The 19,470-nt window shown below is 43.3% G+C and overlaps 1 protein-coding gene across 1 annotated transcript; it reads right to left on the bottom strand.

Moving 5' to 3' along the window:
- Positions 1-890: 890 nt before the first annotated feature.
- LOC306743698 (protein-serine O-palmitoleoyltransferase porcupine-like) lies at positions 891-15,018 on the bottom strand. The gene is made up of 11 exons (XM_079226245.1): positions 14,888-15,018; positions 13,374-13,417; positions 12,812-12,993; positions 12,595-12,725; positions 10,457-10,582; positions 7,559-7,659; positions 7,137-7,213; positions 6,868-6,931; positions 6,547-6,632; positions 2,590-2,700; positions 891-2,109 (listed from the first exon to the last, which is right to left on the bottom strand). The coding sequence occupies exons 1-11, from the start codon at positions 15,001-15,003 to the stop codon at positions 2,008-2,010; spliced, it is 1,140 nt and encodes a 379-aa protein (XP_079082371.1). The 5' UTR covers positions 15,004-15,018; the 3' UTR covers positions 891-2,007.
- Positions 15,019-19,470: the final 4,452 nt, after the last annotated feature.

Genomic DNA, 19,470 nt, shown 5'->3' with positions numbered 1-19,470 from the left:
ACAATGTTTCTAATGGCAGCAAATAATCACACCTGTTGTCCTCTGGGGTTAAACATGACCCCGTCTGGTTTGACTGTTATTTAAAGAATATAAAGTGGATACTTCCCACAATTCTGGGTTACACCTTAATATCAACTTCATTCAAACACAATCAGAGCATTTCTTTATTCCATTTTAAATTTGAGGCCAATAATACCTCATTTACATGAACTTTGACCTTGTTTATGAGTAAAAAATGAATTAAATTAGCAATTATTCTGACTGTAGTTAAAGATCAGGGTCACGTGTTGATAGATCGTCACAGACTGGTATATGTCAAAGTTTAGTGAGCATGCTGTTGCTAAAACACTTGTTTGACAGCAGTGCAGGGGAAGCTCAGCTCAGTCCTCCGTACTGTTCCCACCATGCACAGCTTTCTTTTCAGCAGCTGCAGGCCGAGGGCATGTGAAGTAAAGAAGTTGTCACAGGTGATCGTTTTCCCCTGGAGACCTTCTGTCTAGGACAACTCGCATGCCCTGGTTGTTTTTTCTGACAGCGCACCAGCAGGTTTGTCAGTGTATACTTGCATGTTCCATGCTGGACCTGGCATTGCGTGCTGCCCATATTTTTATCCCATATTTCCTGGTTTACTCGGGATGTACTGGGGTCTGGGGTCAGGACAACAGGAGGGTTAATGATGTATTATAAGCTGCTTAGAGCAAGTGTTAGGAAGTTAAACAGCTCATAATTACCCCTTTAATATCTAGTTTATATTGCTGTGGAAACATCTTTAAACGACTGCATTGGGATAGAATCGTAGTCAGTCCTGATGGGCAGCTCTTCCCATCAGTGTGTGAATGATGACATGTAGTGTTTAAGAACTTTGAGAGGTCAGAAGACAGGAAAAGAGTTATACAAGTAGAGTTTATTGACCATTAATGCCAAGATGACTCAGAGACCTTGAGATAATGTATTGCTCCGTCTGTCTCTAATTCAAATCGTCTTTCAAACCAGATCACAACGGGCCTCACTGTAAACTCAGATATGTAGTACTGGTGGTTCATTTGGGCCTGATGGTTTTCTCTGTTCTGTATGTATTGTAGAGTTGTGTATCTTTACATAAAAGGCCTATCTGGAGACAGCTGTTTCACGCTATCTTAAAAAAATATGTCGAATTTATGAGCATTTATTGGCTGAAATGGATCAAAGAATTGATCATATTTCACCACTTATCACTTATCACCACTAGATGCCACCAGATCCTACACACTAGACTGTATATGGAGCACTGGTCCATGATATACACTTGTACCTATAAATTGATTGTTTACTTTATTAAGTGGGTTTGAGGTAGGTGATTATGATTAACTGAAAATATAAGAATACCCAGAGCTCAGGGTTACATCCTGGCTCTGTCAGTCTGTTACTATGCTGTTTGCAGACAATCACAAACCAGGAGTTTGTTTACATTTACAGAAACATTTAAGAGAGAAAAAATACAAAAAACACAATAGCAGCAGAACAAAAATACTCCGTTGTAACAGAAGAACATATGAACGGTTACAGTTATGGACCCTTTAAAAATAATGCATATAAGCATACTAAACTGCTGAAATGTCTTTGGACACGGACATTGTCCAACATAACCATAATGCAACTAATTCTACAGTACTCCAAATAAAAGTTCATGATGCTTTGGGTTGTTAGGAGCTTGTACACAGAGTGTCCTTTCTGGCTTCTTCCAGTCATATTGTCATTGCAATCTAATCACCCGCTCCTTTTTCTGCAGGGCTCTTACATACATGTAGGTGTGTTCTCACTCTGCATCAAGGTCTGAAGCGGTTTTTTAAGTAACTCCATTTTCACATCCAAAGCAGGGCACGTCTGTGAAAACCACCTCAGTACAAACGCTGTCCTCCACATGTCCCACAGTCCTTTCTGCTTGAGCAGATCCTTGTCCTATCAGATAACATCACTGTATTAAGAAGTATTTGGTGTTGGCCAGCCTTTCCATCTGCTCCCATGACATCATTGAATTAAACGGTAGAAGACCCAGCAGGCAAACACGACCCAGTGGCTTGCCCAGTTTAGTTCAGACCACCTCTGGATGGTGTGGCTGGCTGCGTAACCCTGCAAACAGACAGTGACAGTCAAGCACAGGTGGATGGAACATGCAACTCATTAGACCTTCTCAGTCTTGTGTGCAGGCCTGGTCAATGTGGTGTGTGGCGCACACACACACAACTATTAAAATCCAAAATTGAACAGTAAACATATCTCAACTGCAGAGAGAACCTCAGTACTTAAATTATACTTTCAGTCTGTAAACTAACTCCATCAGTACATCAGTCATGTCATACTCACCACTCTGCTGCTCTCTTTGCTTCTCAAACACAAGTACCAGTCGCTCACTTTATTTGTATTAAGCTTCAGTCAATTAAACTCCACACAATTCTTCCAGCTACCCCAAGGCCGTAGTCCCTCCCTTTCCTGGCGTTGTATTGCTCAAAATGGAGCCACTGTGTCCTGCACTATATCTTGTTTGGGATTCACGTATGTGGCAAAGAAATATACATTTTTCCTTGGACTCAGTCCTCAAGTTGCTCATACCTCCTCTACTTCCTGTTCGTCAACTCCAGGATCAAACATGGAGCCCAGGTAGGTGAGGTGGAAGATGGCCAGGAAGCTGAAAACCAGGTTCAGCAACATCACCCAATACTCCTACAGACCAGAAGAAGAAACAAGAATATCTTCATAGTGCCTCTCATTCTTTTAAACCCTTTTAAACTCAAGAGCCCTGGACATCTGTGCTGACTTCCAGTGGTTTAGCTTGTCACCTTGATGCAGTGATGTAGAGGTGTACTCCAGGACCCTGTGACATCACTGCTGGGTGCTGTGACAGGTGCAGCAAAGCACATTTCTGACCACAACCAGCAGTGATGCTGAAAACTTCAACCAGAGCAACCAACAAAACAATGTTTATCAACTTGATGTTAAGTTACTCTTCAAAGCTACAGGACACGTACCATTAGGCTTTTGGAAAACATTGGAATCCACAAACAGAAAACTCAATGTCATGAATTTGTAATTACCTAGTGTTAACGGTCTTGGTGGCCATGGCATCAGCTCTTACAAATGGCAACAGTTGCTGTTAATTGCTCCCGTAGTGTGAATGTTAGTTAGTCCTGATGGACAGGTGGTACCTTCATGGTAGCTCCTCCCATCAGTGTGTGAATGTTAGTTAGTCCTGATGGACAGGTGGTTCCTTCATGGTAGCTCCTCCCATCAGTGTGTGAATGTTAGTTAGTCCTGATGGACAGGTGGTACCTTCATGGTAGCTCCTCCCATCAGTGTGTGAATGTTAGTTAGTCCTGATGGACAGGTGGTACCTTCATGGTAGCTCCTCCCATCAGTGTGTGAATGGATGACAAGTAGTGTTGAAGAGCTTTGAGAGGTTGGAAGACTAGAAAAGCGCCTTGTTCTGTCCCACCTCAAACCCTCACTGACCCACTCCTGGACCCCCTGCAGTTCGCCTACAGGGCCAACAGGTCTGTAGACGATGCTGTTAACATGGCCCTCCACTACATCCTCCAGCATCTGGACTCCCTAGGAACCTACAGGATCCTGTTTGTGAACAGTTTCTTCCCGGCAGTCGGGCTCATCAACGGAGCCCGGGTCCCCTGCACATCCCTTCATACTACATATTTAAATACACATGTCACTTTCACATTACACTTGTTTAAAGTACTGTTATCTGTGCATTTTATATTCTATTGTAAATTTAACATGCTCCTATTTCTTGCACTGTGTTTATTGTTTAGTGTTACGCACCACCCTCCATGACAAATTCCTTGTATGTGAAAATATACGTGGCAATAAATGGTTCCGATTCCAATTCTGAAAAGATCTATACAAGTACAGTTTATTTGTCATTTATTTTTATTCAGATACTTGCTTTGATAATTTGTTTGCCATTAATAGTTGAAATGATATATTATAAGCTGCTTGGAGCTAGTGTTAGGAAGTTAAGTAGGTCATCTTTAATATCTATTGTTTATTGCTGTGAAAAAAAATCTCCTTAAACCAACAAATATCTCACTAAAGTCTACAGGGGTGAAGACCTCCCTGTGACGGCAGACCAGCTGCTACATTCTGGGGCTCTGGAAGATAAAGGATCCTCAGGTAAACCCGGTTGGACCGAGACCACAAGGGCAGCGGTCTCACTCTTACGTGCTGGGACGGAGACTTCAACCCTCAACACGATGTCCAGGAAGACACACCTTGTGTATGTGCTGCGGGGAAAAAACATGACTCACAATCCCAGAGGAGCACTGTTCTGCAAAACGAGGCCACCGGAGACCACCATGCCCCTCCGGAGGTCCTCAGCCACAGGTCTAGACGGTCCAGGCTGGTGGATGGACTGACGCGGCCTGAACTCATCTACCTTAAATTTACCTCACCGACCTGCTCCACCACCACACTCCATCCCGTCGGCTCCTCTGATGCCAACCTCCTGTCCATTCCACTTAGGACCAAGCACCGGACATGGGGCGACGGAGCCTTCTCCATAGCAGCCCCGTCCCTCTGGAACTTTATCCCCAGTCAGAGCCAATCTCAACGTCGTTATCATAAATATCCACCTGCGCGGAGCTGTTTGTCTTATCCAGATTGCCTAAGGCAGCAAGGGACATGACATCAGGATGTGAAGGCCTAAATGGAGGAGCCTGGCAAGGGCGGTCCAAAAGGCGGCTTCTATTTGCGGCCATGCATTCGATGGATGACATATCCTCCAATGGGCCTTTGCATTAGGTCCACCCTTGGATCACAGAACTGACCCCACTCAGCCAAGTTGCCGCTTCATACGGATCTTCTGCCAGTTCAAGAGTGGACAAAATTGTTGCTTAAGACCAAAAGAATAGAAACGAAACCTCAATTAATTAATTAATTACAGAAACATAGGTGGCAACAGCACTGCAAAATGTGTAGTGCCCAACACCTACCACCGAAGAGGACAATTATCAGTCTACAGCGAAAACCAACAGCCCCAAAGCTAAAGCACTCGGTGCAGCAGAGAGCTCCCACTTAACAAGTCAGTATGTGATCAAGTCCTGCACGCAAAGAGCACAATAGTCATTAATAGTCAGCTGCAAACAAAACAAACAAAAGTGTGACACGCCAAGGCGGTGCAAGGAAGTCCAATTATCGGCAACCAATACCAGGACTGGAAGGATAGAAAGATGGTGTGTGTGGGTGTGCAACATACATATAGTGTGCAGCGGGTGACTGCTCACCCACGGGTGTGATTCATTTGGTACAATTGCTCTTGGCCTGAGGGTAATCATTTGGCTACAGGTTCACTGAAATTCAGTGACCGGCCATGCATTTGAGCTAGGCCTTCAGTACCAGACTAGGGGTAAAAGTGTCCCGGGAGTTAGAAAGTGTGAGTGAGTGTCACATTTAGTTATAACGAAACAATCCAACAAAACTGCAACACTGCAGACACAAGACATCTCCGGTGCAGCTGCTGCAGCGTGGTGAGGGGAGAGGCTGTGTGATAAAAAGTGTTGTCAGCGTTAGCTGCAGCAGCTAGCACCCTGACAACCACCAAAGGTAGCGGGACCAGCCCCGGCTCCAACAACAGAGCCGTGGCTGTTTATGATTAAATATGACTGCAGATGTAAAAACATACACAACAACCAGCAGTTGACTCACCACATGCCCGTAACCCTCTGAGCAAAAGGCGTCATCAGTTAATCCACCAGCAATTTCCGTTTATCAGGCTTCAGCCTGAGCTTCAAGGTAGATTCTAGGTTCTAGGTAAAAGCCTTAGGAGCCCCACTGACCAATCACAGTGCATGTTAATGGTCACGCGGGCCCTGTGACGAATCAGACACTCTAGAAGGCTGCTTCATGTAGTTTAACCAGGCTACTCTTCCATAGAGAAAGAGAGGTGAAATGTGATTGGATAAGATGCTGTTAACCAGCTCCCAAGCAAGCCATACCAGAGGCAGAGAAACAGATGAAGACAGGAGCTGTGCAATGAGAAAATAAGCTAATAGGGAAAAATAATTATAATACATGTAGTGTGTTTGTGAAAAACAATTACATTATAAAAAACCTATAACTTGAACTTTCTGTCAAAGCCTGCAGAGAAGGCTTAGAAAGCCCTGATGGCCCGCCACTGCTGAAATTAAATAAAACATGTCTATACTGTTCTGTGTGAGCAGTGTCAACCTGTATGTACCCAAATGTATTGCACCTAACTCAAACAATCCCGGTCATCATCCTGGTCTCATTGGAACAAACTGGGGATCTTTGATGTTTTTGTAACTTTAAATCCAGATAGATATGGAAAACAGTTTCACTTTACCCTTCCCTACCGTGGCATGTGCACTTAAAATACTAAGATAGCTCAGCAGAATTTGGGTACCCTTCTGACACTGAATACCACGTGGTGGGTTCTTTCATGCACCCTGTAACTAGATTACCAACAGGTTTCGGTTGATACCTTGATGAAGGTCTGTGTGTGTTCATTGCATAGCGTCGCTCACACAGCTGAAGCTATACCTTCTTGTGCTGATGGCTGCAGTCAGAGGAGCAGGGCCTGGACAGGATACAGGCACTGAAGATGGATGCAAGCTTCTTTCTCAGAACTGAGGATGAACAAAATAAAAAATAAACCATGACCATTTAGGTGTGAGAAACATACTGGCTAACCATCACCGTAGTCACAGAGTACCACACATACTAGAAGCACAGAGAAACCTGATTCCTGGATGAAGTCAAAATGTAATTTCTGCATCTTGTACAGTCGTTTGTGTAGGAGAAAGTGATCAATTAAATGATTCAACATTAACAGTTAACCACAAGCTTATATGTTTTTCGTACCATGTTCAACATATGTGATGAAGCCCAAAGAGAGCAGAACAGCTCCCAGGTGAAAGCTCAGACCCTGAAGAAAACAAACAGCACATTAAGGTCAAGTATTGACAGTTAATCATTCAACATCTACGGCCCACATTCCTATTTCTCTGGGCAAATTCATTCAGGGATCAGAGAGAACAACAGATGCTCTACAAACCAAATAATAACTGTAACATATTGAATTTGAGAATGACCCCAATGCTGTGGAGAGAAGTGTGCATCATGTTACTAACATGCAGTAAGGCGCTGGCTGTGTATGTCACCAGGATGGCTGGAAAAGTCCCCAGTTTCATGGCGTTTTTAAAGGCATCTGATGAACATGGAACACAACACAGTAAATACAACATAATTACTACAAGTTTTGTATAAAAATCATGTAAATACAAGACTATTGTCTTTTATTGTGACAATGACATCCAAGAGGGCTGCAACTAACAACTAACAATATGTTGGTATGTTTAACAGTCTAAAACATTTGACTATATATGACTAAGAAAAACAGTTACAATATGTATTTAAAATAAAATCCTTTGCATTTGATCGGGCCACTAAAAAGTCTCAATTAATTGGATGTTTTTTTGTAAATAACCCTGAGTGATGGACAAGTCAGTGTTAAATCCTTCTAGAATGTTTCAAAGTGCAGTTTAGGACGTACAGGTTTTCAGCCATCGGGACATGGGGATGTTCCAGGACGTCACCACCATCACCATGGAGCGAGGCAGTTCCACACCGAGAGGCTTCACCACACTCATATCCCTGCATGATAACGCACAGATACATAGCATTGGGGAATATGGTGTTTACTCAGTCAGCCCTCCATCGGCTCTGTGTTTAGAGAAATGTGATGACTTTCTTTTCTCTGTTGTCGAGCAGTAGCAGCCTGCGAGAGAGGAGCGTATTACTAAGCAAGCTGGACAGAGCCGGGCTTTCTTTGCAGTAGTTGGGTTTACAAAACCTAAATCCCAAGTCAGAGATAACGGGGTCCACGACGGTGGTTACAAACAGTCTTTAATAACCAGGTTTAATAAATAGACAAGTCAAGAGGAACACTTTTCCACAGTGGCATAAAGTTGCTGTGCCTTCATTGTACTTTTAGTGTATTGATGATAATTTTAAGTGTTAATATTACCAATAGAAATCAGACCTGCAAACTCATGGTGAAAAGGGACGGACGGACGGACGGACGCACGCACGCACGCACTCACTGGTCATTTTGAGAGTATAATGGAACCCACTCATGTGATGCTCCAGATAGTCAACTAGCTCATAGGAAGGCCAGTTTTATAGCTTCTCACCAGCATAACTGTTTTAAGCTGTGCTAACATAATTGCACAAGGGTTTTCTAATCATCCATTAGTCTTCTATGCGATGACAAACACAATGTCCCATTACAACACAGTGATAGTTGCTGGAAATGGGCCTCTATACACCTATGTAGATATTTCATTAAAAACCAGACGTTTCCACCTAGAATAGTCATTTACCACATTAACAATGTATCGTGTATTACTGATTAATTTAATGTTATCTTCATTGAAAAAAAACAGTGCTTTTCTTTGAAAAATAAGGACATTTCTAAGTGATCCCAAACTTTTGAACAGTAGCGTGTGTGTGTGTGTGTGTAATATATATATATATATATATATATATATATATATATATATAATGTATTTTGTAGACTTATCACTTACAATATGCAATACTGCTGTACTATACTGAATATTGTTTTGCTACTACTACATTTCACTTTGCTACTACTACATTGCACTTATATGCCATAATATGTATAATGTACCAGCCTTTTTATTTGACCATATTATGTCATACTGTTACATCACTTTACTTTGAGGAGACGTCACTGTTAGTCTAGAACACTGAATAATGTTTCCACCAGGTAAACCTGGACATGCACACCTCTCTCTGTGTGACAGCGATTATAACCGCATAACTATAATTTTATATATATAAGCATAACTACATAGATTATAATTAACTGGATACACTTTTTCCTACACGTAGATCTTAAACTCTTAGATATAAACAGTAGCCCGGCCAGAGGAAACTCATTTCGGTTTTTAAATTAAAATAAAAGTTGGATAAAATCTCTATTGTCCTCTCCTTATATGTAGTGAAGTGTCGGTAGGTAGAACTGCAGCGCCGCTCAGTCGCCGCTCTCCTGGCTGACGCCACACGCTGCCACGGACTCGTAATCTCACTCTCTGTCTCTCCAACAACGTTAGCTAACGTGTTAGCTAGCGGACTAGCTTGCCATTAAAAACTGGTGAGAGGGAAATGAAGACGCTGTAGACATCCTAACGCTGAAACGCTGGGCGGCCAGTTGACCCCCTGATCGGATCTACACGAAGTTTGCAGGTATGAGAAATATTACCATAAGCAATTCGTCACCTGGGGCACCTCCACCAGACTACACAACTGATGCTGTATGTGGGTGCAAAGTATGACCCAGTCTTATGCAGTGTTCACACCAACAGCGTTTTTTCGCAACACTTTTTCGCCTGACTTTACTTTACTTGGTTAATTCGCTTTTTCGCAACCATTCGCGGCGGAAAGGGGGTGCGGCTTTCTCTGTAAAACAGTTTTCATTTCCGCTATCCACCATGGAAGGAATAACAACCATTTCTAATAGTATCTCCGTGGCTTTACTCCGTGAAAACAGTTACTATTTCTGCCATCCACCATTGAAATAACCACTAGTTCTGCTTTATACTTGTGGAAGTCCCACGAACACCCCCGTGTCTCGGTTCATAATATTATCCGTAGTCGCACACAGCTCCGACTCCTCCAGAATGAGTGTCTGAATGAAGCCGCTTCCAGCGCTCCTTCAGGACCAGCAGTCTGATTCAGTAACGGCAGGACGACGGTGACGACGGACAGAGCTTGATTGGCTTTCGCAACTCAGCTTCGGGCGAATTTTTTGAGTTGAAATATTTCAACTCCGGCGAAAAAGCGAATATTCGCAACGCTTTTTCGCAACCATTCGCGTCTGTCCATTGACTTCACATGTAATCTACTCGCGAGAATATTTCGCAACTCTTTTGGTGTCAACACGGCATTATGGAGGAATTATACCGCATTTCATCTGCAAGTAAACATCATCCTGACTAATAACATTAACTATTAATGTGTGCTGCCTGAGATTATATAGAAAGCTTCTTTGAGAGCCAGCGGGAGAAAATACTCAAAGAACATACTCCTTAGTTCAGTGAGAGAGAGGATAACTTTGCCAATAGCGCAGCTGAGTGTTCAAAACTCTTTTATCATCAACTGAATGCATGTAAAGTTCTCCTGGCCAAAATAGTGCACCGCAAAATGCCAAGAATCGACAGATATAGCTGTCTGTTTTTCACGTGACATATTTTTCGACGCTCTCTGTCCGCTAGTTGGAGTGTGCTCACCTGTCTGTGCTCACCTGTGTGCACACGCACGTGTCTGTGCTCACCTGTGTGCACACGCACGTGTCTGTGCTCACCTGTGTGCACACGCACGTGTCTGTGCGCATCGGGGCGGAACTCAGAGAGCCAGCTGAACTTACCATTGGATGTTGTCCTTTTCTTCAGTGAAGCCTGCACCAGCCAGCATGCTGGTGCCTTCACTTAGGTGACCCACAAAGTAGTTACTGAAGTGGAAGGACACTGCATTCTCATAAGCATGCAGCCACCTGTGAAGACACCACACAAGACAAACACACACATGATCTTTGGTTGGATTCCCAGACCAAACACTTTGGTCACCAGAACTACTAAGAGGACATCTTAACCCACATAGAGTTTAAGAGTAGTGAGCTCCTCTGGCACAGATTACTTAAAGGCAATTAAGAAATCTGATTATTCCCACATAAAAGGACCGTACACTGTAGTGCTATTTATCAATCTACATAGTTTTGGTGTGATAAGAGTTCCTACATGAAACTTCTCACAACAATAATGTGGATTATCTTGACTAACTAGGTCAAGAAGTATGTTTTTTAAATGTATTTTTTGGAGCATCACAAGATGAGGACAATCTAGTTCCATTAAATAGGAATAAAGGAAGACCCAATACCTCCAACACTCACACCAAAACAAGCTTGAATGAACAGGAATTAGGAACAATATATATTTTGGATTTTGGGGGGGGAACTGTCCCTTTAAAAGCCAAATAACTACCATCTGCTTACACCTTGTGTCAGTGCAGGTTATTTGCCGAAGGTGTGCCGCCATATTTTTGCATTGGTTGGGTAAGATATTCCCTCTGCTCACCTCATGTCCTCCTTGGTTTTAATCTCGGTAAAGCAGTATAATGCGTTTATGGGCTGTGCTCATGTGGTCGTTCACTCTAAAGTCATCAAAAAAAAGTTGTAGACCATTCAAGTAAACTTACTGTTAAATTTATGTTTATGCTACTCATGTATGATCATTATTTAGATTCCCTGCCGAGTCTCCAAACATCAAAGCTTATGAATGCAACGCTGTGTGTCAGTCAGACTTCTGCACCTGAATGCACCACCAGATCACTCTGGATTTAACATAATCAGAACTCTGATATGAAGTAATGAAAACGTGTGACGTATTAAGACGTGTGTTGTGTTATGAAGATTATAGAGATCATTGTATCTCAACGGGACCGACCTGGTAAAATAAAGGCTAATAAAATAATAAAAAATGAAGCATTAGCTAATGTGTACTAAAATGAACTGGAACCAAAGAGCCTCTGGAGGGGAGGAAAACATTTAAAAATGACTACGCTATCGGGAGAAAGTAAGAAATGTTTTTCAGTGATGTGGCTCAGGGGCTTGAGCGGATCAACTTTTAATCACAAGATATGTGGTCCGATTCCCTCCCGCCTGTGTCGAAGTATCCTTAAACGAGACACGGAAAGCCAAGTTGCTCTCCGGCTGCTTTTCACTATTGCTCAAATGCAGAGGTCAAATAGCATGTATGTGACGATTGACGTTTTAAGTTATAAGCACATAGGATTTAATGGGATGATTGTACAAACCCACGAGTATGGTCCTTTAAAGGTTTCTATGTGATATTCAGATCATTAATACAGCAGCAAACACCTATGTTCAGTGGAAAGATACACAAGTCATGAGCATGTTGGTACACGTGACCTCTCATACAGCAGCTACAGCTGCTGATGCGGTCGGTCACAGTGTAGCACCCACCCTCATGTAAACACTGTTGCCATGGTTTGCACTGTTAGTGCGAGCCGCTGGCCTAGTCGTCGCCACGTTGAGATCCATACGGAGACAGTAGAAATGCTCTGAATTTTCGCATATAGCACCTTTAACAAACTTAGGCCACATGTTGACACCATCTGCATTCATTGATGAAGACTGAGACTCAGCTGAAAGCTCCATCAAAAGCTAGTAAGTGGACCTTGAGTTTGTGTTTTGTCAATTTGCCTAATCGTGGATTACTGTAACATCATACTGGTGCTATAATCAAAAACAGTACCTTTAAACTGACCTTTATGCTTTCTAGCAGTATGACAAATAAGTAATAATGAGTTATTCTTAACTTACTGCAGTAAACTTATGGGAGCTCTAACCCTGAGAACAAGCCTTACCTTTCTCAAATGTATCTTGGAAGCAGGGAAAGAAAGACAAAGAGTATGTTGATAAACCAGAGTATTGGAAAACTACCTTGTTTGAAGGAGAAAGACCATTTAGATGATGATTTGCCTTACTTCTGTGTGACTGCGTTTCCATAGATGGGGATTAACAAAGGGAAGAGGTAAGGGGCGATGCAGGTGGAGACCAGCAGACAGAGCTGACTCTTCAGCAGGCTGAGAGAGGAGCTATGCAGCCACCGCCAGCTCTGAGGAACAAATCACCTCATCACCACCACAGTAGCATACATGAAGAATAGCATGCACACTGAAGCTGGAGACATATACTCCTCACCAGTTTTGTGCCCTCAACGGCGTTCTTATAAGTGGAGAAGCTGATCCAAGGGCCGAAGACAACAGTGCCAACAAAGAGAACATAACCCAGGAACTCGGCCAGGGAGGGCAGGCTGCCCACGGTCCCCCTGTCCAGGTCAAAGGCCAGAGAGATGGCCTTCATGGCCACCACCATCTGAGAGCCTGAGACAGAGACAAGCACCATCACTGACTTCAGAAACACACTGGGCATCTACCAGGATTATTGAAAAAGTACAATTCCTTGTTTTATTGAGTTGAAACAGCACATGGCTGTTTGATCCTAACAAACTTCCATACTGATATTGATAGGCAACAAGTTTAGTGAATTCATTAAAGATTAATTAATTTGTATTATATCCTCTTCAAAAAACTGTCAACAATACTGCAACTTCTTTTTCTCCATCTAACGGAGAAGCTTTACCCAAGACAGACACAAAGTAGTAGCTATGGGGACACTGTGGTGTTGTAGAAATCAAGATTAAAATCAAGAAGAAAAAACACTCCAGTGACGATACTCTCAAAGTAAATTATGGAATGTTTACCTCTTATTTTATGCCAGGTCACCATGTCAATCAAATGCAACTCTCTGAAATGAAGAAGAAAACAAATTTACAAGACGTCTTTATTCTTTGTAGGTTTGCAGGACTACTCACACAAAATTACTGAGGAAATGGTTAAACTACAAAAGGAAGTGTTGACGCTCGATAAGCAATGCCGTCGTATAACTCCAATACAAAGAACATCACTAATGCTGGCACACACAGCCTCACTCACAAACCAACACTTCCATGTCTATTGAACTAAAATGGTGCGCTCAACATCAAAACCGATGCAATGTATTTGTTCAGATGTGGATTCAACAATCAATGGAACTATAAACGGCATACGAGAGTGACGTTGCAGTTTACAGCACTACATCACATTGTGTGGACAAAGTAGGGCTGCAACAACGAATCGATAAAATCGATTATCAAAAGTGTTGGCAACGAATTTCATTATCGATTCGTTGTGTCGCGCGATTATTACGTCAGGCAATAAGTCGCGGAGAAGAAAAAAAAGAGCGGAGCAGAGCAACTGGCCGGCCAGCGTTTCTGAGATCGGAGTGAGACACGAGAAAAGCTGAGGTTGTGATGTTCTCAAAAATAGAAGATCTTTGACAAGTCGAGTCTTGGCCAATCAGCGTCTTCATGTTCCTCAAACTTGTTTTTAATGGAAGCTAGTCAGCTTGCTATCGTGTTAGCTAACGTGTTTGGGTTGTGTATTGTCGTTAAAGTTACGTTATGTTCCGTTACAGTTCAGTCTTGCTTGTAAAAAAACGTAACGTGATGAAACATGCCGTCACCCCCCGGTCTGGTTCAGTTCACGCTGTCACTCGTTACCGTTAAACCGGCTCACCGGCGGATCTGGCTGCAGGTTTTTTTTATTTTTTTTACTCAAAGTAGAATGAAGCAAATCACGTCGTTGGGCTTAGCCAAAAACGTGACGTCGTGGTCATAAGAGACCCAGAATGAAAGAGTTTAAGGAAGAGGACGCTCTATATGGAGCAGTACAGCTTCCCTCTGTCCCAGTATTTCATACATATTGATAAAGCAGGGTATGTAAATGCAGCCTCTGGAGGGATCAATTACAGTAAAAAGGGCTCACATTTGGCAGATGTAAAGCATAGATGTGTATGTTTTTAGTGTTAGTCCATTTTGTTGTTTTAATTAACAGCTCAGGGATGTTCAAGAAACAACCTGTTTGTGCACTTTCTGAAGATGTTTTGCACTGTCACTTCTGTTTTTAAATAAAGGGTTGGAAATGAACGCTTTTTTGATAAAAATATTTTTTTATCCGATTCATCGAAAAAATAATCAACCGATTAATCGATTATTAAAATAATCGTTAGTTGCAGCCCTAGGACAAAGCATGTCGTCACTACTAGTTGGAGGTGCAAGTGGCATACTGTCTCAATGAGCACATCCAGGACAACGGATTTTGTCTGTTTCTATGTGACAGTTCCAACAATTAATTCCGGTTTCAAGGAAACTGTGCGCTCTTTGCAGTGTTTTCTCACCCAACAAGGAGGTAGATGAGGATGACCACCGAGAGGAAGAGGCCTCTGCTGCTGGAGCGTCGGCTGAGGAGCAGAACGAGGTAACAGAGCGCACTGAGCAGCAGGACCCACAGCATGTGCAGCTCAAAGTACAGGAAGAGGCCGTAGATCCCAGACAACGCTGACATTACATGCTTCACAGTGGACACACCTCCTAAGGAACACAAGCAGGAAGACAACAGGAATTAAATTCAAGTCCAACGCTTTCTCTTTTCCCTAATGAGGCTTACATCTGACTGAAATGCATCGCATGGTAATGACTTGAATTTGTGTCGATTCTATCCGTGTCCAGGTGTAATAAACATGTATGACATGGTAAATCTACCAACTATTATGAAAAGCAGAATATCACAGTACAATCTTGGATTGTCTGGACCCGGGAAAATCCAGAATAGGAGAGGCATTGAGCAAGGAACATTATCTCATTATGTCAGTACGGACAATATCCAAACCTGCTTCCAGCTATATCCACATGAGAGAAATAAAGACGAGACTTCCTGTGAAGGCTCCTACTGGCTGATTTGCAGTTAGTGCAGCTCACCCAGTCTGAAGCAGAGTCTGCAGAGCAGGCAGAGCAGCAGCAGCCTCCAGACCTGCTGGAAACCCTGCTGGACGGTACTGGCACCACAGCTCTCAGCCAGCTGCTGCAACACCAACAGTCTACTGGACATGTCCATCCTGCAGCTGAACACACACTATGGATTACAACTTTCATCAAACCATTACAGAGACAGGCTCAACGCGAGCTAAACATTATGACATGAACCTCAAAGGGAGGACTTCATACAGGGCCTCAGCGTGAGCTATGTGGCCCTAACCAACGGGAGCGCGTGTCTTCTCCACATGGCCGCAGACGCATACAGTGCTACCGCTCTAACGTTACTAACGTAACTTTACCGCTATAGTGTTACTAACGTAACTTTACTGCTCTAACGTAACTTTACCGCTCTAGCGTTACTAACGTAACTTTACCGCTCTAACGTTACTAACGTAACTTTACCGCTATAGTGTTACTAACGTAACTTAACTGCTCTAACGTAACTTTACCGCTCTAACGTTACTAACGTAACTTTACCGCTATAGTGTTACTAACGTAACTTTACTGCTCTAACGTAACTTTACCGCTCTAACGTTACTAACGGAACTTTACCGCTATAGCGTTACTAACGAAACTTTACCGCTCTAACGTAACTTTACCGCTCTAACGTAACTTTACCGCTCTAGTGTTACTAACGTAACTTTACCGCTCTAACGTTACGAACGTAACTTTACCGCTATAGCGTTACTAACGAAACTTTACCGCTCTAACGTTACGAACGTAACTTTACCGCTATAGCGTTACTAACGAAACTTTACCGCTCTAACGTTACTAACGCAACTAACGCAACTTTACCGCTCTAACGTTACTAATGCAACTTTACCGCACTAACGTTACTAACACAACTTTACCGCTCTAATGTTACTAACGCAACTTTACCACTCTAACGTAACTTTACCGCTCTAGTGTTACTAACGTAGTAACTAAGCTACGTTTGAGAGGTAACGTAACGTTAGAGCGGTAAAGTTACGTAAGAGGACGCAACGTTACTTTACCGCTATAACCTTACTTTACCACTCTAACGTTACTTTAACGCTCTAATGTTACTTTACAGCTCTAACGTTACATTACAGCTCTAACGTTACTTTACAGCTCTAACGTTACTTTACAGCTCTAACGTTACATTACAGCTCTAACCTTACTTTACCGCGCTCACGTTACCTGTCTAACCTTACGTTACCGCTCAAACGTTACTTTACCACTAACGTTACGTTAGCTCTAACGTTACTTTACCGCTCTGACGTAACTTTACCGCTCTAACGTTACTTTACAGCTCTAACCTTACTTTACCGCGCTCACGTTACCTGTCTAACCTTACGTTACCGCTCAAACGTTACTTTACCACTAACGTTACGTTAGCTCTAACGTTACTTTACCGCTCTGACGTAACTTTACCGCTCTGACGTTACGTTACCCAGCGTTAGCTCAGTACGCTAACTTGTCTGAAGTCGTACACATAAACACACGTAACGGTAGCTAGGTGCTTTCAGGAATGTCGCTTGCTAACGTCACCGTTAACGTGTTGACTGATTGGTGGTTACGTTTACTTGAACTTAGATCGCGATAGTTCAGCAAATCAAATCAGCGCATTTCAGTGCAAAGCGGCGGGGAGAAGTGCAGTTAGCCGAGGCTACCGTTAGCTAGCTCCAGTTCTGTATCACTGCTAGTCTGTAGAGGAGGGACGCGACATGGCCACACTTGATAAAAGCCTGGATGCGGCGAAGTCACATCCACATAACGCTACCTTCTGTTCCCTCGTCCTCCTCTTCTTCTTCTTCTAGGTTTTCTTCTCGTTTAGGCCTCGCTCTTCTTCTTTACTGTTGGTTGAAAAGACGCTTTTTGGCGCATTACCGCCACCTGCTGGTGGCGTTTAGCAGCACCAGGAGCTGACTGATTTCTGTCTGTCCATTACAATGAGACCCTTTGGCGACACATCATGCTCCAGCTACGTGTGTTGCATGTGTATTTATAGGCTGTACTGGAGCAGTTCAGTGTACACAGTGAAGTATCCTACTATATAGTATTATTTTACTGTGATGGCATTCTTATGTCATTCTCATTTCTTGTCATGTTATTGAGACGTCCTGGGAGGATATGAGATGGGATGTAATGTCCTGATTAAATAAAGAGATGTGAATGTATTCTACTGCTCGTAATGCTGCTTTAACTATTGTTATAGCTATTATTCCTGCTTATACTTGAGGTAGTGGTGAGTGTTCTCAACTCATGGGTCCTGGGTTTAAAACCTGACCCTTTCTAACTGGAGCTTCAAAGTGATCCTCTTGGCCTGGGTTTCCTAGGTTGTCTCTTCCAAGAGGAGATGCATAAGGTACTCCTGATACTGTAGAGCACTGTGCTAACCTTTCCTCACTAAGACAGATCAAACACACTGTATGTCCCCACAGGAATCAACTCAATCCATAAACTGATACATTGGATTCATGGCATCATGAGAACTAAACAAACTGTAGGATCAATGTTACAAATATTAGACAGAGCGGAGATATGGGAGGAACTAGTTCACACTCATGTATGTATTTATTCAACTGTCAGCCCTTGCTATTGTTTACATCACTTTTTCATCAAAATCATTTATAATATGTGTGTAATTTAAAAAGTTGTACAGTTACAGGAATATAGACAATAATACAACAAAAACAATCAAATGCATGTATTTAATGATGAACTTACCGACTTCTCTATCTTTTTGTAGACTTTATTATTTTTATGAACACCTCGCTCTTGTTCTTATTGGCTGATCTTTGACCAGGTGAAAACAAGATCTGCTCTCTGATTGGCCGACATCGAGAGCAGCACTGAACAGTGCTGTCACTGGCTGGAGAGATGTGAAGATGAGCCAATACTGTACACAGTCGGCGGTTCGTTGAGCTAACCGTTGCTATTTAGTCTCTACATCCTACTATTGTTTATCTGCTGCCACTAGCGGTAGTAGTGGATTAGATAAGATAAGATAATAAGATTAATTTTAAATTTAATATATAGACGGAATAAGAGTATATAAAAGTACTTAAATGTATTTATATTGCACCAGGTGAGTGCAATTAAAGTGCAATTATTGTGACTCTGTGCAACTACTCATCTGGCTGGAGGTTACTGGGTGTGGTATTGACACCATCTCCACCTCCATCAGCCCAGGCCGGGTCCTGTGTGCGCTGCGGCCGGCTGCAGCTCCGCGGTGCTCCTGCAGGGGGCAGTGCAGCGGGGGTTTCTGTCCATGGTGCTGAAGATTCTGCTGTCTCTGTCCGGGGTGCTGAACAGCTCGGGGCTGCTGGGCTCAGTCTAAGGCTGCTGTCACACGGATCCATCTCCCCACCGCAGTGTTCCGGCGGTGCGCTGCAGCTGCAGTCCCTGAAGAAAGTCTATCTGTCGGCCCGGAGATGTGGAAGCGGAGGGGGAGGGGAGCGTGAGGTAAGGCTTTATGTCCCTCTGACAAAGAGCGTGGAGCGCACTTATTTGTCGGTATTTTCTGGGGCCTTGGGCCTCACGGTGGATCCCACACCGAGCAGGGAGGACGTGATGAAGCGGGATGAAGGCGAGCCCACAGCGGATGTCTGCCTGCTTTCTGCCTGCTTTCCTTTCGCGGAGAATAATTTCTGCCCGATCCGAATGCGCGGACGGTCGGCCTTTATAACAGATTATAATGTCGGGGATCATTCCCGGCCCCTACAATGGCGGCCCGGTGTCGATGCAGTCGTTTCATTTAATAGTCTAAACCGCGGACCGCCGGTGGCCTTTGTATGTGTTGTGTTTTGTAAGTGTGCCAGTTGAGGGGAGGAGGAGGCCTCGTCCTGGTCCTGCGCCCGGCCTCCATCTCCATGTAACTGCACAAGAAGCAGAGCAGCCCACACACTGCTTCCACTCCGCGCTTTGGTTCGTGTGAGAAATGTTCTGTCAGGCGAAATGTAGTCGCAGCCGATCCACATTG

The sequence above is a fragment of the Taurulus bubalis genome, assembly GCF_910589615.1.
Source record: "Taurulus bubalis genome assembly, chromosome: 11".
Taxonomy (NCBI): domain Eukaryota; kingdom Metazoa; phylum Chordata; class Actinopteri; order Perciformes; family Cottidae; genus Taurulus; species Taurulus bubalis.
The sequence above is the reverse complement of the archived record's forward strand: the minus strand, read 5'-3'. Positions and strand labels throughout refer to the sequence as shown.

Bases quoted from the DNA above. Each gene is read 5' to 3' on its own strand.
- LOC306743698 (XM_079226245.1), bottom strand. From the start codon at position 15,003: ATGCTGTGGGTCCTGCTGCTCAGTGCGCTCTGTTACCTCGTTCTGCTC. The intron at 10,583-12,594 runs GTAAGGCAAATC...GTGTCTTCACAG, and splicing joins GGAAACGCAGTCACACAGAA to GTGGCTGCATGCTTATGAGA. The intron at 2,701-6,546 runs GTATAGCTTCAG...TCTGGTCTGTAG, and splicing joins GCAGCCATCAGCACAAGAAG to GAGTATTGGGTGATGTTGCT.